This window comes from Prinia subflava, chromosome 7 (genome assembly GCF_021018805.1).
Source record: "Prinia subflava isolate CZ2003 ecotype Zambia chromosome 7, Cam_Psub_1.2, whole genome shotgun sequence".
Lineage (NCBI taxonomy): Eukaryota > Metazoa > Chordata > Aves > Passeriformes > Cisticolidae > Prinia > Prinia subflava.
This window is the reverse complement of record NC_086253.1, coordinates 16,118,394-16,140,271: the sequence shown is the minus strand read 5'-3', so window position 1 is coordinate 16,140,271 and position 21,878 is coordinate 16,118,394. Positions and strand designations below refer to the sequence as shown.

Below are 21,878 nucleotides of genomic sequence, written 5' to 3'. Positions count from 1 at the left end.
CTGGCTAATGTCAGCTCAGCTCCAGCAGGCAGTAGGTGCTTGTCTGCTCCTCTCTAATGCAGTGGAAATGGCAACTGTGGGGCAATAGCTGAGATTTGTCTTTCCAGATGTCCTAGGTCCCTCTGTAGCCTCCTTCAGCTACACAGCTATCTTGCCTCTAGTAATCAGCCCTGATATCAACTTTTTCTTGAAGACCATTTTTGGTCATTAGAGGCAGGTGCCTAAGTACAGAAATGAACCCCTAACAGTCTTAGAGAATTATGAGAGAAAAAAAAATCCAATTCTGATAACTCTGATGTAGACAAAGGAAGTTTTAACAATCTGCCTAAAGAAAAAATCCCAAGTCCTAAAGTCTCATAAAATTCAGCTTGTAAGAAAAGACAAGATTCAGAGCCCTAACAAATGAAGCTTTTTCTGATGCGTGCAGGTGGGACATCTACTGTCGCGGTGCCGCTACTAAGCCCCTTGGCTTCACCCCGAGCCAGCCCAGGCACCGGAGCAAGCGGAATCCGAGCTGCCCCTCAGCGGAACGAAGGGGTCAGCCCTGTGGGTTCTTGTCCCTGGGAGAGGCCGGAACGGCAGTAGGATAACTGAAGCGACGCGCTAAGAGCGAGAAAGGAGGATCCAGCCAGCCAGACAGAGGAACCACAACTTTAATCCAACATAGCACTGTCCAGACCGAAGTGGAACCAGGCTGAACTGGATACCGAACAAAGAAATGCACCAGCTTATATGCTTTCGGGGTAGGGGAGGAGAAATGGGAGTCCCTCTTTGCGGCAACCAATGGAAACTTGACATTTGGGAGATAAGGGGAAGGGTTGCAAGCCTTGAACCAATTAGGGGATAGGGGAGGGATAACACAGTGGCGGGAAGAGGGGAAAAGGTAACATGTGACCAAGGGGAACTTATGAATTTCAATTAAGGGGGGGGTGTACAGAACATACAACATTGTGCAGAACATACAATATAGGACCCACCAGCCTTTCATCTTTCCCACATATCTAAATCCTTCCTACTTGGTAAACCACCCATATATCTTTCAACTTCTCTCTGCCTCAAAACCCTCTTTCCTATATCCTTCTTTCAGCACCCTCTCCTTCTTCCTTAAGTCTCTCTCTCTAAATCCTCTCCCTCGTCTGTCCTTCTTTTCCTTGTCACAGTCCTTCACAGCACCTGCTTGTTTCTGCTTACACTGTCCCAACTTTCTTTGTGGAGTCCAACTGAGGTTTAACATACTGAAATGGGGAAAGTCCAACCATCCACACCACCACATCTCCCCCTTTTCTTTTATTTTTGACCCTGTGAGTTCTATCTCAGATATCCGAATTGAGGGGGGTCCACCAGGTGTTCAGAACGTGGGTATGATTCTGCAAACCACTGCTGTTGAGTAGGCCATTGTTCTCGAGGAAAGCTGCGCACTTCTTCCACGATGATTTCAAGCTGTTCAGCCTGCTCGTCCTCATCAACGAAGCTTTCCTCCTCTTCCTTGAACACTTCTGGGCCTACTTCAACGGCTACTCGGTGGACTTCAGCTTTGAGTGGTGATGTGGAGGAAGAAATCAAATTCTGCAACATCTTTTTCATTAGTCCAAGGCTGGCCATAGCAACAAAAAGCACAAAAACAATTAACAGAACAGTTTTAAGAATCGATCCCGTCCAACCCGAGATCCCCCATCCCTTGAACAAATTACTGAGCCAGTCCCCGTATTCTTGCTTGATGTCTCCTATCATGTTTTCCATTTGTTTGAGTGCCTCGCGAGTCCCCTTGGCCCTAGATGTCAAATTAAAGCAGCAGAGCCCCTCAAACTCCTCACACGAGTGACCGTGGAGGAGCAGGAGGTAATCGATGGCTGCACGATTCTGGAGGGTTGCCTGCCTCGTAATTTCCTCATCTTTCAGGAGGTTTGATAGGGCCCTAGAAGTCAAACGGGATTGCTTAGCTACCCAACATTCCAAATGGCCTAATTCTCCGAGGGTCTTAGCAATGGCGACCCACGGCGCAAATACTGTGATTGCGATGCCTTTAGATCTGCTCCAATGGATAATTTCCTCATCGCAATCGTCTGCCAATTTTTTGAGAGAGTAGTCTTCTCTCTTCTTTCTAGAGTGTGCCAATAGATGTGCACCCTTTGTAGAATTTTGTGTAACCCAATCCAAAATTTGTGATTTGTTGGGTGAAAACAATCCGAGGGTCCCAAAGGTGCACGGGCCTCCGGAGAGGTGAGAGGGGATACCTGCCCATGCGTGGTCTCCGCAAATCAAGAATGTTCCCCTAGGAAGCTGGCGGGGATGGGCAAAGACTTGGGCTGATTTTTGGGGAGGGATTGGAGGATAACTAAAGGACACAGCGTTACACCAATGAGTATTAAAATGGGCTTTGGAGGAGACAAAATGACGGTGGTGACGCTGGACGTGGTCGTTACGGATATGAAAACAAGATTCGGCTCTGGCGGAACCTAGAAGCTCCAGCTCCTGAGGCTCGTTTTCTAACTTTGGAAGACTTTTAATATAATTGTACCACGCGACGATGTAATGGGCATGCTTTAGGTTATGCTCCATTTTAGCAGCTTCTTGTCTAAGTTTTTGAGCATAACCTAGAAGCATCTTGGGCATCTCACGATCTTTAAATGGGATCCCCACGAGGCAGGATGCCATGGGATTCGCGGCACTCGCTTGGTTGAGACATATGTGGTCTTGGCCCAGTGATTTGGCCAAGACAGTCCAGACGTTCTGTTGTGGCTGGGGGACGAGCCACGCCTGGGCGATGGTCAGGAGACTGGCGAAGAGGACGGCTGAACTGATGGCAGTCTTGGCGCTCATGGTTGGACGGATCTAAACAGAAACTCAGAAAAACAAATCGTTACAAAGTGGGAAATCACAGAAAAAGGGGTCCTCCCAGCCTTCTGACTGCTCCTCCTCTTCCTCTGAGTCACTGGACTCACGCCTTCTGCGGCGGAGAGCCGCGGAGGCGACTTGAGGCTTTTCGTTTTCTCGGACTTTTGTTTTTCTTTCGATATAAGGCTTTACCCATCTGGATGGTATCCACTTCGGCCCGGCATCAGTGGAGACGCAGGCGTACCCGCGCCCCCACGTCAAAAGCGTCAGTGGACCCTCCACTTTCCCTGTTTCGGGAAACCTTACGGTCACCGGCGGATGCTGCTCACTCAGGTCCCAGTCGCGGTTGCTATTGAAATGCCGCACAACGGGCGGATCTGGTTTTTCATAAGAACAATTTAGGAAATTTAACACATAAAGTGCCCTTGCCAATCTGATTGATGGAGTTTCAACCTTCAGGACTGGTCTTTGCTGTTGAAGGACCCGTTTGACGTTCTGATGGGTCCTTTCAACAATGGCCTGACCCGTGGGGGAGTGAGGGATGCCCGTTTTATGCTCAACTCCCCATTGCTGCAGGAAATCTGCAAGCTCCCTGGAAGTATACGCAGGGCCATTATCTGTTTTAATTTCCTTGGGGATGCCCATGAAAGAGAAGGCCTGAATGAGGTGTTGGATGACGTGGGAGGCCTTCTCCCCTGCGTGTGCGGAGGCATAGACTACACCCGAGAAGGTATCAACGGACACATGCACGTACCGGAGCCTCCCGAACGCCGCCACATGGGTGACGTCGGTCTGCCAGATTTCACAACTTCCCAGCCCTCTGGGATTGACTCCGGCGTGCATGGTCGGCACGGAGTGGGATTGACACGATGGGCACGAAGCCACAATCGCCCTGGCCTGTTGCCGGGTGATACGAAATCGGCGGACCAGGGCTGGTGCATTCTGATGGAACAAAGCATGGCTGAGCTGTGCCTGTTGAAATATGTCAGGCAGTGGGGTCTTTGTCACAGGAGCAGCGAGAGCATCTGCTCTCCTGTTGCCCTCTGCAACAAACCCTGGCAAATCGGTGTGCGACCTTGTGTGCATCACGTAGAAGGGGTGCTCTCGGTGGGACACAAGCTTTATAAGTTTCGAGAGCTGCGCATAAAGCGCGTCGTTGGAAACCTGCTGTAATACTGCCTGATCAGCTCTGGACACTACCCCTGTAACATAGGCAGAGTCGGTAACTATGTTTAGCGGTCCGGGAAATCTCTCTAATGCCCTGACGACTGCGGCCAACTCAGCGACTTGAGGCGAACCCTCAACGATTTCAACATCACTGTCCCACTGCTGAGTTTCGGGATCCTCCCAGGTCATCACTGACCTGTGAGAAGCCCCGGACGCGTCTGTAAAAACGGTCAAGGCCTGGAGTGGTTTTGCACTTTGGACACTCCTCAATGCCAATTCAAAATTTCCATCCAGATTGAACAATTTGTGGGCCGGCCGATGAATTGAAATTTGGCCCGTAAAAGAGTCCAGAGCGAATTGTAGAGCTTCATTATTTTGAAGCAGAGTTTCCAACATGGGTTTGGTGATCTGGCCCGAGGATAATTTGATGGGGAGATGGATGCACTCAAAGTCACAACCGGCCAATTCGCAAAGGCGCGTACGTGCCTTGCGGATCAGCTCAGCCATGATTTCTTGTGGCCTCGTAAGTCTCTTGGGCCGGTGGTGGCTAAGAAAGACCCACTCTATGATCAGCAGTGGATCTCTCCCCCCGTGGCCCTTGGTGTCATGCTGTGTGGTGTTTGAATCCCACTGAAAAATGACCCCAAAAAGATGCGGGAGCTTACCCAGCACCACGAACCGAAAGGGTAAGCCGGGGTCACATCTGTGCGCCTGGCGTGATGACAACGCCTGTTGTACCTTCTCCAGTGCTTTCCTTGCCTCCGCGGTGAGCGCCCTGGGAGAGCTAAGCTCATCTCCCCCCTTCAATAAATCGAAGAGGGGTGCTAGGTCCTCCGTGGAGAGACCCAGCCAGGGCCTCACCCAATTCAACTCTCCGCAGAGTCGATGGACATCCGCAAGGGTCCGGACTGATGTCCGGATAGCCAATTTTTGGGGAACAATGGTCCGCCGTCCGATTTCCAGCCCCAGGTATTTCCAGGGTGGCATCCGCTGAATCTTCTCTGCTTGCAGCTCAAACCCTGCAGCAACTAACAAATCTGTTACGCGTGTGAGGACTCTATCCAGTTCGCTTGTTGTTGGGGCGCAAATGAGGATATCATCCATGTAATGGTGGATGATAACCTCCTCCGCGGCTGCGCGCACAGGACGCAGCAAGGAAGAGACGTACAGCTGGCACATCACCGGGGAGTTCTTCATACCTTGGGGAAGAGCCCTCCAGTGATACCTCTTCCTTGGGGCCGCTCGGTTGATGGTAGGCACCGAGAAGGCAAAACGCGGTGCGTCATCCGGATGTAAGGGAATTTGGAAGAAGCAATCCTTCAGATCAATAACTGCCAGATTCCAATTTCGGGGCAGCATGGCAGGGGATGGCATTCCTGGTTGGAGGGATCCCATGTCCTCTATAACGTTATTAATTTGTCGAAGATCGTGAAGGAGGCGCCAGCGCCTTCCGTCACTCTTTCGAATGACGAAGACGGGCGAGTTCCAGGGGGAATTCGTTTCCACGATATTACCCTTCTGTAACTGCTCCTCCACGAGCTCCTCGAGCGCCTTTAATTTCTCCTTGGATAGCGGCCACTGGTCAACCCACACTGGATTATCCGTTTTCCAATTCAGTTTGAGGATTGGGCGCTCCTCAGTGACCGCTAGGCAAAAAACCTGAGGGGGGTCTGGGATACTAATTGTGACCCCCCATTGGGACATGAGCTCCCTACCAAGCAGGGGCCGTTCATATTTGCAAACGAAAGGGCGCGTATATGCCAATTGCCCTTTCGGCCCCGTGAATTTCACCATGCGCGCTGATCTCTTAGCCGATTGAAAACCCCCCACTCCGGAGATATTCGCCGGCGCGTCCTCCAAGGCCCAATGTGACGGCCACTCCCGGGTGGGAATGACCGTGACATCTGCTCCTGTGTCAAAAAGAAGACCTTTATTAACGGACTCATCCCCAATGGACATCGTACATTGTATTATAGGTTTTTCTTCTGTGATCCGATGCACTGCGTTGACTGAAAGTGGCCTTTCCTCAGGGTAAACCTGATACTGATCTGGCCTGGTGTGTGGAATTGCCTGGGCCACAATTTGTCCCTTTGGGTGGAAAGCTGGGGGATGAGTGGAACGCAGCCAGACATTGAGGAACCTGGGGTCACCCTTATAGGTCCCCGGGTATACCTCAATGTCTTGCGGAGTGTATTTACAGTCCCCAACAACAATGAACTTACCTTTCCTTTGAAACGGCCAGTCCAGAAGGTCTTCGCAATCCACGCGAACTGGGTACCAGCTGGTATCTCTGAGGTGCGCACTGTGAGTGAGCCTCAACCTGTAAGGTTTACAAAATGGTGTTAACGTCAAGTCCGGGAAAGTTCCCTCCTGGGAAGGGTAAAGGAAATGCCAGTCCGAGATAGTTGTCTTGGTCCAGTGACCCCCAAAGGCGTTGACTGCCTTCTCTTCCGCACTGCCCACCCTGTTGGGGTCATCATGCCGGGTGGACCCGCACTCCCCCCCTAGTTTTTTGAATTGTGTTCGGAGTCCTCCTGCTGTGGCCGAGGCTTTGCCAGCAAGTTATGCGGGCATTGGCTCACAAAATGCCCTTTTTCATGGCAGAGGTAGCACTCGACCCGTGCTCTGGCTGGGTTCGACGCTGCCGGCTTGCGGGCCTGTGGGCGACGAGGAGTCGCATCTTCCGCAGCATGCACCTGCCGAGTTCCCTGCTTGCTTGCGGTGGTCATATGTTGAAGCAGGAAAGGGACCTTTTGCTGGCAAACTTGCAGCATCACCTGTAGAGTCCGTGGGGGTTCTGGAGGGAGACTTAAAATCGCTTGTTTGCATATATTATTAGCATTAGCAAAAACAATCTCCTCCAAAATTCTCTTACGGGCGAGCCCGTCCGTTACTTGTATTTCTAAAGCCCTAGTCATCTTGTCCACGAAATCTACAAATGATTCTGTGTCCCCTTGCCTAATCTGGGTGAACGGCGGCAGGGGTGCACGAGGCTGCATCGTGAAAAAGGCTTTGCAGGCCAGGTCTTGCACCCTAGGCAAAACTGCTGGTGGAATGAGCAGTGCCTGAATTTGAGGGGACTCGAAGGAACCTTCTCCTCCCAGCAATTCAACAGTAAGGGGATTACCTCCCTCATCGATTGCTGGGAGTGGCAGGTGCGGCAGCTCTTCCCGCAGGGCTTGCCTAAATGCAGCAAGCCATAATTCAAATTCAGCCGGTGTCATCAGGCAAGAAAATAATTGCTTTAAGTCTGCAGGAAGGGTTGTCGCAGCTGCTAGGTCTGCCTGAAGGAGGCCGCGGAAGTACGAGCTCTCTCTCCCAAACTCTTTGTGCGCCTTACATAAATCTCGAATTATAGTTTGTGAAAATGGCTGCCAATTCGGTTTAGGTTCGCCACCCCCGCGAGCCTTTCGGTAGGTGACAGGCGCAGCTGAGAGATGCACTTCCTGGTTTCCATCGCTGTTGTCTTCCGGTTCCCTACCGTGGGAACCGGAAGAGGCAGCGTGGGAACTACCATTCCAAGATGGCCTCCTTCCGGGGTGGGGAGAAGTGCCTGGCTCCGCCCCTAGGGCGGGCCAGGGGGCAGGAGTGGGAGGAGTGTCAGCGTGGGAAAAGGGAGGGACCGAAGGCGGGGTTTGGGCGGCCACAAAGGGAGGAGACATCGGGTATGTGGGAGGAGCCATGGGTGGAGCAAGGGAGGGAACAGAGGGGGCGGGTGTGGGAGGGACCAAGGGGTAAAATGGGTTGGGCAGATAAAAGGGGTTGGGCGGGTATGAAGGGGTTGGGTCAAGGAAGGGATTGGATTTCGGGGGAGGGGGACGCGGGGGAGGGGTAGGAGAACGGCGCGAACGGGCGCCATCTTGTGTGTCGCAGGCGCCATCTTGTGGCTCCTGTGACGCAGCAAGATTAAATCTAACTTTTGGTCGACAACGTGGGGAAACAGGGGAAGGGCTGCGTCCCCGGGCCGCTTGTCCAGGGCGACCCGAGGATTCCTCAGCAGTCCGGACAAGACTGCTGAGGCTGGGGGACCGGGAGTTCTGGCGAGAGCCTGGGCTGGCAGACCTAGGGTCTGCGGCTCTCCTCAGAATTCCCTTCCGAGGAGCACGGGGATTGGGAGAAGGGGAACGGGAAACTGGGGCGGGCGGTCGCGTTGGCTTTTCATGCAGGGGAGAGCTGTTAGCGATCGTTTTAAATTTGACAATCAAAAACATAAAATCTTGGGGACATTTATCCGAATTGGCCGCTTTTTTTTCGATCGCCTCCCAATAACGGGGGTTCCTCACAAGCTCCTCAGACGTGTTACTGAACTGCACGGAAAGCCACCGCACCAGCCTTTTTAACGAACCGCGGGAGAACTGAACCTTGTTCTCCTCCAAAACTCTAACAAGAACATAATAAACTCCTTTCTGGGTGGTCGAAAGCGAGGCACCCATCTCGCCGGTGTTGAAAAACCACCCTCACCCAAGACCGGACCAACTAAATCTCAAACAGAAAACCGTAACTGCCGCAACTTAAAAACCGGGCAACCCTGCACTCGCTAAAGCCACTGATCCTCCCGGCGCGCGGCACACGCAACGTCCCCAAAAACCCGACTCTCCCCCAGCTCCGAGCCTCCCTCGAGAGCTGGCAGGAGCACTCGAACGAAACAAACCCGAACGAAAAGAACTGAAAACCGCCTGGGCACGACCAAACCGGGAGCGAGAACAAAAGCGTTAACCCCCCGGTCCTGCGCAGACTTCTCCTCGGAGCCCTCCCCCGTGGCTTGGAGAGGGGGTCCTGATCGCGTGCCCCCGACGGAGGGTACTTACCTGCGGTCTTGGGGAACCCTCAGCGCACAGAAGACTTCGCCGGGAGTGCTGCCGACGAAGCTACCTCCTGGATCTGCGAGGAGCGCTCCTCCGAAGAGGCTGCTCGACTCGCAGCGGTGGGACTGCCCTGGATCTGAAACTCTTCGGTGCTCGCGCCTGGTGCAAGCACCGCCAATCCTCACGGGGACCACAAAGAGGGAAGACAAGAGCCTTCACGGAAACTCAAGGCTTCTCCTCAGGGTCCCATCTGGGGTGCCAGCCACCTGTCGCGGTGCCGCTACTAAGCCCCTTGGCTTCACCCCGAGCCAGCCCAGGCACCGGAGCAAGCGGAATCCGAGCTGCCCCTCAGCGGAACGAAGGGGTCAGCCCTGTGGGTTCTTGTCCCTGGGAGAGGCCGGAACGGCAGTAGGATAACTGAAGCGACGCGCTAAGAGCGAGAAAGGAGGATCCAGCCAGCCAGACAGAGGAACCACAACTTTAATCCAACATAGCACTGTCCAGACCGAAGTGGAACCAGGCTGAACTGGATACCGAACAAAGAAATGCACCAGCTTATATGCTTTCGGGGTAGGGGAGGAGAAATGGGAGTCCCTCTTTGCGGCAACCAATGGAAACTTGACATTTGGGAGATAAGGGGAAGGGTTGCAAGCCTTGAACCAATTAGGGGATAGGGGAGGGATAACACAGTGGCGGGAAGAGGGAAAAGGTAACATGTGACCAAGGGGAACTTATGAATTTCAATTAAGGGGGGGGTGTACAGAACATACAACATTGTGCAGAACATACAATATAGGACCCACCAGCCTTTCATCTTTCCCACATATCTAAATCCTTCCTACTTGGTAAACCACCCATATATCTTTCAACTTCTCTCTGCCTCAAAACCCTCTTTCCTATATCCTTCTTTCAGCACCCTCTCCTTCTTCCTTAAGTCTCTCTCTCTAAATCCTCTCCCTCGTCTGTCCTTCTTTTCCTTGTCACAGTCCTTCACAGCACCTGCTTGTTTCTGCTTACACTGTCCCAACTTTCTTTGTGGAGTCCAACTGAGGTTTAACATACTGAAATGGGGAAAGTCCAACCATCCACACCACCACAATCTACGAACAAAGGCTGTGTCAGAGAAACAGTTTCATGATAGAAAACATTGTTTTGAATTTTCCTATTAATATACAAATAAAAAAATGGTGTAATTTTACGAGTTCCATTACTTACTTCATGGTTAAAACTAGGTGCAAGTAGTCTCAGTTAGTTCCTTGTGTTTAAAAAAGATCTGACAATGGACAATGGATTTATCACATCTCTTGCTTCTGTTTCCCTGATATCTTCTTCTGTCTTTCCTTGTGATAAAAGCCTGAAGTTATACTTGGAAGATCTATACTTAGAAACCCTATTAGAGGTCTACATCAATTTCACCACTTTATGAATTAGAAAAGGTGCTGTACATCACCAACCTAGACATCAGTTTTTATCCCTCTTCTCTCGTCATTGTTCTTCAGTTATGACACACACAGCTTAGATCAAACTGGCTAAGTTAAAAAAGACAAATCCTTCCACTAAAATATCATATGGTTACTCAACCACTTTATGGGATATTTATCCTCAGCTGGGTAAAAGAAACATGCCCAGATAGTTAATTCTTTAGAGTGGGCAGTGAGTTAATGCAACCCTCTGAGGCTGATGAATTGGGTCCTCTTCCAAGGAGAGGAATTGCTGCTGTGCTGCATTTGGGAAAATGTGATTTAGAAGGCAAATTTCCCAACAACAAGCTAATTCTTCTGAGCTCTACCTTTAACACATGACCTAAGGAACACAAGTCATTGCCAACCTTGTGACAACATATTTAGATATAAATTTCCAAGAAAACCTTTTTGGGTGAATAAACTCCACTCTTTTTGTTGCTAGAACTTAGTAAATGTGATCTTCTTATGCCTGCAGTTATGTTTTAAAATGAAATGGTAAATGAAGTTATTTTCTTTCTCTACCTAAGCTCTTCCCACATTTCAGATAAAACCAAGTACAATAATTATGAGTTTATATACTTACACTGCTGGAGAATATCGGATTCTCTCACACTTAAGAAATATGTGATTCATTCAAATCTCATCAGTTCATTAGAGAGCATGTGAATTTCACCCAGAGGGCAACAAATGATATGTTGATAAATCCAATTATCATAATTTTGTTAGATTGACTGTCACAGTGAGAAAATACCTTACTGAAAATACAATATTTTAGAAAGTATTGCTGTAATGCTAGTCTGCTATAATGAGGCTATAAAATATGTATGTGCATTTTAAGAACCATCCCTTGCCCCATGCAGATGTGCAATGTACTTGTTATTTCAGGGAGTTAGTGATGCATACTTATGTCAGAGAAGCATGTCATGCCATCTTCTCATTTCAGACCACAGGAGACAAAACCGAGTCAGCACTAAGTGAAGAAAATGACGTATTCATATAGAGTGGATTTTTTATATAGATGGTACCACAGAGTACAGTGGGGCTCTGCAGCTCACAGCTCAGTTAACTCAGAGGTAGCAGTAGTTCTCACAGCAAACTTACTCATATTTCCACTCTGAGGGATGCTGTGCATTCGTCAGGATGCTATGGAATAACAACTGCAGCTGGAAGTTGGCTATTTGTTAGTGCAATTGTCTAAAGCCCAATCACTCACTTTGAGGGGTGGAACAAGCAGAGCCTTAAGGCAGCCACACTTTCTGTCTTCTGCTTCTGTCACAGCCTTCCCCTGTGTGGTGTGAGTTCTCCTGGTGCATGAATTTCTGTGTTTGGGACAGATTGAATCATGGTGGGAAGAAAGTTGACTGTAAACTAGAGTTTACCTCATCCTCTGTCAACTGGGACTGAATATCCTCCAAAACCCTAGGAGCTTCTTGGCATTCATTTCATCATCCCCCTTTTCAGTTAAAGTGTTGGTCTTTTACAGGCCTGTTATGGAGCAATGATTTGATGGAAAACTTTGGTGAGAAGGTACAAAAAAATCTACCTACTCAGGTACCAAGGTGTACAAAAATAATTGTCTGAAGTAGTGCAGGAAAAATTTTAGTAAACTTCATTGTTTTTATAATTTCCTTTAATTTTTATTTGGACTAAAAAAGGTTCCCATGTAATTTAGAAAAAGGTATGAATATATGTCACTATGGCTAGAACATCTGTGTCCCACGTGACATATTTTTATATCCTTGTTGCAAATCCCAAAGAGCTTAAACTCGAGTCCCTGTAACTCACTGCAAATTTCTGAATCATCAGGGTTTTGACTTTTGTCATATCTCACCATCCTGCATTTGAAAGTCCTTCCTTAGAAGAGCAGTGGGCTTCTAATAAATGTTCTGAGTTTGACAAACTGCCATTTCCAATTAAAAAAAAAAAAAAAGTAATACACTGGAAAATTTCCAGCCAGCATGCAACAGAAATTAAAGAAAACTGTGACTAGTTGACAACAAGTTCACTGAAAGGGTTTTTTTTTTCTTTCTTTCTTTCTTTCTTTCTTTCTTTCCTTCCTTCCTTCCTTCCTTCCTTCCTTCCTTCCTTCCTTCCTTCCTTCCTTCCTTCCTTCCTTCCTTCCTTCCTTCCTTCCTTCCTTCCTTCCTTCCTTCCTTCCTTCCTTCCTTCCTTCCTTCCTTCCTTTCTTTCTTCCTTCCTTCCTTCCTTCCTTCCTTCCTTCCTTCCTTTCTTTCTTTCTTTCTTTCTTTCTTTCTTTCTTTCTTTCTTTCTTTCTTTCTTTCTTTCTTTCTTTCTTTCTTTCTTTCTTTCTTTCTTTCTTTCTTTCTTTCTTTCTTTCTTTCTTTCTTTCTTTCTTTCTTTCTTTCTTTCTTTCTTTCTTTCTTTCTTTCTTTCTTTCTTTCTTTCTTTCTTTCTTTTCTTTCTTTTCTTTCTTTTCTTTCTTTTCTTTCTTTCTTTTCTTTCTTTCTTTCTTTTCTTTCTTTCTTTCTTTCTCTTTCTCTCTCTCTTTCTCTCTTTCTCTCTTTCTTTTTCTTTCTTCTTTATTTCTTGTTCTTCTTCTTCCTCTTCTTCTTCCTTCCTCCCTTCCTCCCTTCCTTCCATTACCATTAGGACTGACTTTAAACAACAGGACTTGGGATCTCCATCATCCCAACTCTTCTTTCCAGAACAGGAGCTTGTTTTGAAAACTTGTTTTATATCAAGACAAATGATGAGGTCTTTAAGATATTTCTGAGTAAGTATCAGATATTTGTATAAAACAAAAATTTGGATTACAATCAAAATAGTTTCTTCTGGTCTAACACAGAGGAAAAATACTGCAATTTTATTTTGCTAAGTCTTCGAGGAAAAATACTACAAATTTATTTTGCTAAGTCTTTGAAATCTCTTATTTACCAAAAAAAAAAAAAAAAAACCAACCCACAAAAATCTCCCCAAAAAACTCACAACAAACCAATTGCATGGAAAATGCTTGTTTTGTAAAAAAATAAAGGCCAGTAAGCCATGTGTTTCATTTTTACAAAAAATCAGCTTGTCAATATAACCTGATGTCGGTTCTACATCATTGCCATTCACTTGATAGCAAATTAAAGACATGTTAGAACGTTATGATCCTCATTAATATTGATTGCCATGAAAACAGCTGTATTTTCTGCTTGTAGTACTGGCTGTGCCAGTATCATGTCCATAAACTTGAAACTAGCTTTATGGTCTGGTTCCAGAAATTGCAAGGGCATCTAAAATGACACAGTAAAAACCAAAGTGAAGTTATAGAATAATGGTGGATACCATTCTTCAAATCCCTTGTCACAACAAGATTATCTGTCACATACCCAAAGGTAATTTGCTGAGCCTCCACAAGGGATTATGGAAAAAAATTCTTCAGCATCTCAACCCACCATGTTTCATTATTCACCACTCTAAATGGAGTTCTACTTTCATCTTCCATCTCCTCCATCCCCATATCTTGGAAAAATATATTTTCACTTCTGATTTCTTCTCTGTAGCGATAGAAGAAAGTGAAAGAATGGCACTTGACAATTTTTTAGTTTGTGCTGTTGCAAAACCTTTTTTATACCATGTTCACAAATGTAATAATTTGAGCAGCACAGAAAAATAAGTCAACAAAACACCAAGGAAAACTCAAAAAGTGCAAATCTGGCAGTGACAATGTAGTGCTGGAAGGCAGATTCATTTAATTTCTGCAGTTTCCTTACTTGTCCAGTGAATGGACACAGTGGTTGATTTCACTGGAAAAGGACCCAAATTAAACCATACTCCTTCTTTAATCAAAGATGGAGCATTATATGGTGCATATCTACTAAACTAATCAGTGTCTTACAATTCACAGGTGGAAAGAGTATACAGCTCAAATTCAGCAGCACTGTGCTATTCACCTATATGGTCTGTATCGCCTGCTCTGTGAATATCAATTTCCTTATCAGAACATTTTCTAACTGCCTAAATTTCCAACAATTCCAAAAGGTTTTCTTCTAGAAATTTATCAGTCCACCACAGAGCCTCACATCTCCCTGGTGTTCCATTAGGTACAGATCTGGGGGCCAGTTGGAGGTTTTTTGGACATTATGGCTGCCTCATTTTAAAGTCATATACTGGCCCCCATGCTGGGTTTGAAGATGAAATTTAATTCAGCGAGACAGAGGAGATTTCAGAAACTAGCCTCAAGTCTGATCAGGTTTTAAAATTTATAATTTAAGTTGTGGAAGAAAATAGCTAGTTTAGATCATTTAAAGAAGTTTTATGAGCTTTTTGTACCCTTTACAATTTGGATTAATTTTAACAATTATAATATTGGGATTAACAGACAGTACTGCTATTCTTTTATTTCTATTAGCATTTTTAAAATCTTATAAAATATTCTAGAATGTCACATTTATTGAAAGTACATGGTATCTATGTAATATAAAATGGACTAGGTATATGTTATGTAATATATTTTCTGAAATTATTTTGGCATTCCTGTTTAACTAATTTTTTGGTTAAATAATTTTTTTTTAACCAAAAAAACCCCTACCAACCATGACCAGGGAAACGGGATGCACTGATTTACTGAATGTGAAATTTTACATATAATGGAATGTATGTTGTGCATACATTATGAAAAAATTTTTAAAATTCACTATATGTGTGAATACCCCGTTTCCCTGCTCCTGTCAGTTGCAGTTATACTCCAAGCTGAGACTCCTAAAACTGAATAAGGTTAGAAAAATATCTGTAAAGTCCATTAGAATCAAATTATAAACCAATTAGGTGTGTTACAAATGTTAATAATCATGGATAGTAAGAAAAAAAATCTCATCAAAGACACATATACATTAGCTATCCCATTTTGTTTTTAAATCTTGTTTTCATTTAGATTGTATTGTTGTCATTATGCTAAAAGAAGCTACTGGAGTAAATAAAAAGGAACTGTAATGAAAGCAGTAACTGGCCTACTAATATTTCTCTCCCTTTTCCCCAATCGTTGCACTGAGGTTGATCAGAGAAATCTCTTTTTATGTAATTTGATCTTGGGCTGTCATCAGCAAGATAGTTTTCAGGATTTTAAATAGTATGCTGATTTCATAGGATTGCTTTATAAAATGAAAATCAGTGCAAATATTCCCTTACCTATGTTACATCAGAGGAAGCAGTACAAAGGGAATAACACTGTATGGTATCTGAAATCACACACAGATAAAAGCAGGAACTTCCTACAACTAGAAATGTAAAGACTCTTTGAGGCATTAGACCAGAAATGTCACAACCTTTTATTTTCTAGAAAAGTGATAAAAGACTTGAGGAGAGGAGGAGAAGTCAAATACTGTCCAGTGCAACATGATTTAGCTCCAGTTAAGCACCGTGCAGCCGTCACTGTTGTAGTTTAGACAGTGTTTCAGAAGTCCCAAGGAGCATGCTGTTCAATTGTCCTATTAAAAGAGCTCACAGTTTATTGCTGTTTGCTGTAGACTTCAGAATTTTACACATTCTAAACCTGAACTCTGAGGTAAATTTATGAATGCCAATAAATACTTAAGATAATGCTCAAACAAATTTATCTAATTAGTGTAGTGCTCAAAAATTTTTATCAGATTGTCATGAATATATTTTTCTTATGTACTTACTAGAATTAGTATGAGGCTGGTATATCTAGAGAACCTGTCCCCAGCAGAATGGGACACTTGTCTCCAAAATAAGGAATTACTAGATCTTTTATGGACAGAGAGACACAGCAGATAGACTCATTCCTGGCTCTTGAGACAATGGATGAATATTTGAAGAGGATTAATGTTTCATTTCCCCCTCTCTGAAGCAAAGGGCTCAGTAGGATCAGGAAACACCTCTTCCTCCTGTCAGCCCTTGCTCTCCTGCAGTCACCATAGTCACACTGTCCATAGAGCTTCCTCTAGAGGGGGAGTTCAATCGAGGCCTGAAAAAGCTAATTCCAACCGAGCTTTGAATATCTTCAGTTTCCACAACTTTTCCCAAAGCTTAATTACCCCCCAGTGTGAAAAAATATCTTCTTATATTTAAGCAGATATTATTATATTTGCACCTTGTGACTGCTGCCCCACACTCCAGGCAGGTGGTTGGAGTTCTCCCAGCATCTTCTTGTGCGTGTTGTGCCAGTGCCTTCACCCTCTTGGGAGCCCTTGACTGCGCTGACTGCAGCCTGGCGTGGTGCATGCAGAGCTGGGGAGCCCATTCCTGACCACAGGACTGCAGGGCATCCTTCAGGAGGAGGGAAGGGACCACTCCTCCTGTGTGTGGGCTGCACTCCTACCACTGCAGCCCCCTGTGCTGCTGGCCAACTTCACTGAAAAGGCAAATTGCTGACTTTCAACTGCTTCAACCTCAGGGTACTGGGTCAACATAGAATATGGAATATTCTATATTGTATACATATAACAAATATGTTCTATATTCATTATACTTTGATATTTAATTTAGTGAAGAAAAAAAATAGGTGAAGGAAAAACCAGTTTGTCAAGAACCGAATGGTGTAGCATAATGTTTTTCCTCATAAGACTGCATAGTATCTGAGTGGCCCAGCTTATTGTCCATCTCCTGCTCCTGGTGCACAAAGCTGCTTTTTGGGCTTGTGCTGTTCCTCTACTCTGTGTCTTTGATTGGGATGTGGATCTCATGACACTCAAAAAAAAATTTCTCTGCTCCCTAATTTTAAGGAAAACAGAACCAGTCTTAATTGTTTGCAGGTCTGCAGAAGTCTTTCCATTGGATTGGGATCAAGATCTGTAAATTTAATAGGCATTTACCACAGATCTCCAGGCATAATCCGATATTAGGCTTTTACTAAATCAAACTGTTGTTCTTTGTTTATGCAAAACTTTGGAAGAAACTTGGATGAAAAACATGTATGGTTCACTCTCTCAAAAAAACAAAGGAGTTGTAGATTGCTTAACTACTTGCCTTAGGCTTTCAAAATAGTCTGTATTTTGTCTCTTCTATAGTCTAAAGGAAGTATAACACAATAAAGACTCTGGGCATAAGCATTAATGACATACTGATCTTTAGAAATATTTCACGAAAGGTATGATAGCAAGAAAACCATGTCTAATTAGTCAAAATTTGGGGGTTTTGGTGGGGATTTTTTGTTTGCTTGGTATTTGTTGTTGCATTTTATTCTAGTGGTTTGGGGAGCAGGTTTGTGGGGGGTTTTGTTTGTTTGGTATGTTTTTGGGGGGTTTTGGTTTTTTTTTGTTTTGGTTTTGGTTTTGGATTCACTTTCCCCCAGATCCATCAGATTATTTAATATTAAACAGAATGTGAAGATTTTTTTTTTCGTCTCAGTTTAATCCTGATGAAAATATTGGCCAAAATGCAGCAAAAGCTGGCATTGAAGTAAATGCTTTTGTCTCTAGCGTAGTTTGACGTTATTTGACTTACACAGTCCACGGAGGTTGACTCATTCACATCATCTGAGAACAGCCACACGTCTCTGGGAAGGCAGTCACAGGTCAGTGTATCAGCATACATTGGGGGCCACAGCCAGAGAGTGTGAGGAAATTCGTATAGACTGGTGCTGTTTAACTTTGGTCATGAGACCCATCCTGGAAAACACTATCTGTGCACGAAGGAGTAGCATCTGGTGCAGCCTACACACTGTAGAAATAAGAAAGGGAAATAAGAGGACTAAAGCTTTTGAGGAGCTTTCTAAGAAGGCTGTGTACTTTGAAAGATACTCAAAACAGACAGATTTTTGAAAGGAAATGGCTCATGGTATACTGTAATACATAATCTGAATCAGAGCTGATATAATGATTGTATATTTAAGTTATCCAACATCCTATAAGAGATCAAGTGTTATTGGTTCAAATGTTGTTTCTTTAATTCATCTTAGCCTATCCAGTTTCTCCAATTTCACCTTGATATATATTAAATTTATTATATTTGCGATAAGGTCTAACATGGACTTCATCATCAGTCTTTTATGGATTAAGTTTTTTCTTCCAGTGATCTCTGAGATCTGGGATGAACTGTTGTATTGATGTGCTTTGCATATCATAAATCACATATGATCCATTCTATGTTTGCCTTAGTATAACAAAATTTTATTTATTTACTTTATTTATTTGTTTGTTTGTTTGTTTGTTTTACACACTTAGCATTTTGAAAGTGGCTTATATTGTCCATTTCATCCAGTTAAAGTAGAGGTAAGAATTGTATAATAGTGACTGCTAAACATGCTCCTTATACAGGTATATATGCACTGCTGCATATATATCTGTAACAGAGACCACAGGCTAATGCTTTCTCAGATCTGTGTCAATGTTCTTATTCAGGATACCACACCCCTGGCCTGAGCTCTGTGTGTGTACTGGGTTTGTGTGGAAAGGTTTTGAAGAGGGGCACTGACTGCAGGGGTGGTTCCTTGAGAAGATTCCAGAAGGTGCCCACGTGTCCAGCAGAGCCAGGGCCATTGCTGGCCCAGGCTGAGCCCATCAGGTGGTAGCACCTCTGGGGTAATGTAATTTAGAAGGGGAAATGAGCTGGTATGCAACAGCTACTGGAAGTGTGGAGTGAGAATACCTGAGGAACGACTCTGCAGACACCAAGGTCAGTGCAGGAGGGGCAAGAGGTGCTCCAGGCACTGGAGTGAGATTCCCCTGCAGCCCGTGGAGGAGCCCCATGCTGGGACAGGCAGATGCCTGAGGGAGACTGTGACCCCATGGGAAGTTCACACTGAAGCAGGATCCATAGCAGGACCTGTGGAGCTGTGGGGGATCCAGAATGCAGTACTTTGTGAAGAGCTGCAGCCCATGGCAAGGACCCACACTGGAAAAGTTTATGGAGGAACATCTACCCTGCACTGGAACAGAATGAGAATATGAGAAAGAAGGAGTGGTGGAGATGTGTGATGAAGTTAGTACAACTCACATTCCACATCCCTCTGTGCTGTTTGGGGAAGAAAGATGCAAATGCATCTGGGAATGAAGTGAAACTGTCTGGGAAGAAGGGAGCAGTGACAGGAAGGTGTTTTAAGATTTGGGTTTATTTCTCATTATCTTATTCTGATTTGATTGTTAATAAAGTAATTTCCCAAAATTGAGTTTGTTTTGCCTAAAATGGTAATTGCTCAGTGATATCCCTGTCCTTATCTCAATCTATGAATTTTTGTCATATTTTTGCCATCTGTCAGCTGAGGAAGAGAGTGATAAAAACACCTGTCAACCAGCCAAGGTCAACCTACTGCAGTATGCATGGGGCTGTTGCTATTCTGAAGGTAAGTAAACAATTACTACTTTTAAATCTGTATCCTTAGATACACACCACATACATTAACTTCTAATTCTTGATAAATATATTGGTGGAATAGATATTTTAGATATTTTGAAGTCGAGACTTCAAAATATCTAAAATTCACTGTATCATCACCAAAATGAGAAAAGGGATGGACACCATCAACAAAAAGAAAATAAAGAGAATTTATGATGTTCTTGGGGAAAAAAATTGTAAACAATGTTTTATATAGCATGCATTTGCTTGTTTGTTTCTTTCATGATCTGTGAAAGAGACAATAGCAAAAAGGTCCTGAGCCTTTAATCCTGAGCTTTGTAATTATAGATTTATCCTTCCATCATCACTTTTCCAGTAGCTTCTGTAGGTCTGATACTTGAAAATCCCTCTTTCAAATGCAGCAGACAAGATCTCTTACCTGCAATTAGGGTCTTGCACAGCATCATGTTCTGTGAATAATTATCAGAAAAGTACCAGGGAAGGTCAAAAGATCTGCCTTGCAAATTATTTTCTTCCATGCTTAGTGACACAGAAAATGAAAAACCGTCAGATCTTTCTGGATTTGTAGCTTTCCTGCTTGAGTCCTCAACAATACATTGCTTACACTGAGAGGGAAGCTACAATACCAAAAACTCATCGTGAATCAGGACAATAGCTGTACCTGCTCATGCAGCTAACCGATTTTGGAATCACTTCAATAAGCAGAGGCTTTAGAGTTGGAAACCGAATAGTAAAGCCCTTCACATAAGGGAAATATGGAATCTGTAAAGTGTTTACTTAGAAGAATAATGAGATGTTTTTATTTGAATAAATGTATTCAGAGAAAAGTTTGTACAGCCTGTTTCCAAGAAGTTTAAAACTGACAACAAAATTATAGGCAGTACCAGGATGGTTTTAGAGACATGAAGAGACATTCCTGGGTATGAGTCTTATAGTCCAGGAAAGAGCATAAAAATTTCTTCAGAGATTTTCCTGGTAAGAAAAAGAAACGTTTTCTCTCTTTTTTTTTTTTAGGCAGATTCTTTGCTTCTCAGCCGCAGAAGCCTTCATGTACCTCTCCCCCCTCCCAACACACACAAGTTCCACACCCAAAGCAGAAGAGAAATAGTCGTTTCCTCCTCAATCTCCACCAATTTTCCTGACGTTGTAATTAAAGGGCTGACAGGGAAAGTGCAGTACTTGCTGTGAAATGAAATTGTTACACTAAAGAGAGTCCCAGACAGCTCAGTGATAAGATAATTTAGATGGCAAGGGAAAGCAGCTAACGTATATGTGGGTATAAATGACAAAGAGTGGAGATTTGAGCTTTTGAAAACGTGGTTCAGACATCTCGCCTTGACACTGTGGGGAAGAAGGGGCAGAGCAGTGCTTTAAGATTTCCTGCCAGTCATAGGCAAAAGCTGAAAGTTATTGAACAGGAACTGTATCTGAATGAGAAAGTAAGAGACAGCAGCAAATTGATGGCAGGTAAGTGTTGTTAAAGCAGAACATTGTAGTGAGGGAAAAAAGTAACAAGTAGAAAGAAAAATATGGTGGCATCCTAAAGAAAGAATAGAAAAACAATTGTTATATATTCCCTTAAGATACAAGAAGGGATAATGAGAACACATGCTGAACTGTATATACAAATGAACAATCTTTCTAACATTTTTTTAAGCAAAAGAAGATGAATTATATAGAAATTACTTCTGGCTTTTTTCTGGAAAGAGACTTTATATATTAAGATATAAAACCTATTATATCTTAAGGAGGACTGGTGCATGAGTATTATGAGGTATTATATGTATAAAATGAGAGGTATTATATGTATAAAATGAGAATATTGGAAGAAAGGAATGACACTTGCAAATTTCCTGCCAGCATAAACCATTTGCACTGCAGTGAAAGATAGAAATGCCAAGAAAATAATTGGAGGAAACTTTGAAGAGTTTGTAGGTCTGAATGACAATCTAGAATGTTTAAGCACTACAATACCTATAATAAAGGATCTCCTTTACTCTGACATTTCAAAAATATGAAAACTATGAAGTAGTTAATGGAAGGAGCTAATTTGAGTCACTGTAATATGTACTGCCTGAACAGCCAGAAAGACCAGCAGCTTAATTTGTTTACTTCAAAGAAAAGAGTCATATAGACAAACTATTGGTATGTGAATTGACAATGGTAATGAAAAGTTAGACTTAAGATACCCTAAAACATTACCACAGAAAATTAAGTATTTTAAGTAGTAAGAATTTGTAAAATTCTTAAAAGATTTCAAATTGAAAATGTACAGCACTGAATGACAGTTAAAAAAGAAAGATGTATCTGTAACACTCTAAAGCAAATTCAGAAAAATTTGTAAGCTATT

General features: G+C 44.0%; 1 protein-coding gene across 1 annotated transcript; it reads right to left on the bottom strand.

Annotated features, from left to right (window-relative positions):
* Window positions 1–447: 447 nt before the first annotated feature.
* LOC134552760 (uncharacterized) lies at window positions 448–6,446 on the bottom strand. Its single transcript, XM_063401693.1, has 2 exons — window positions 6,225–6,446; window positions 448–2,832 (listed from the first exon to the last, which is right to left on the bottom strand). The coding sequence occupies exon 2, from the start codon at window positions 2,818–2,820 to the stop codon at window positions 1,309–1,311; it is 1,512 nt and encodes a 503-aa protein (XP_063257763.1). The 5' UTR covers window positions 2,821–2,832; window positions 6,225–6,446; the 3' UTR covers window positions 448–1,308.
* Window positions 6,447–21,878: the final 15,432 nt, after the last annotated feature.

Coding starts and splice junctions, on each gene's coding strand:
- LOC134552760 (XM_063401693.1), bottom strand. CDS start 2,820: ATGAGCGCCAAGACTGCCATCAGTTCAGCCGTCCTCTTCGCCAGTCTC.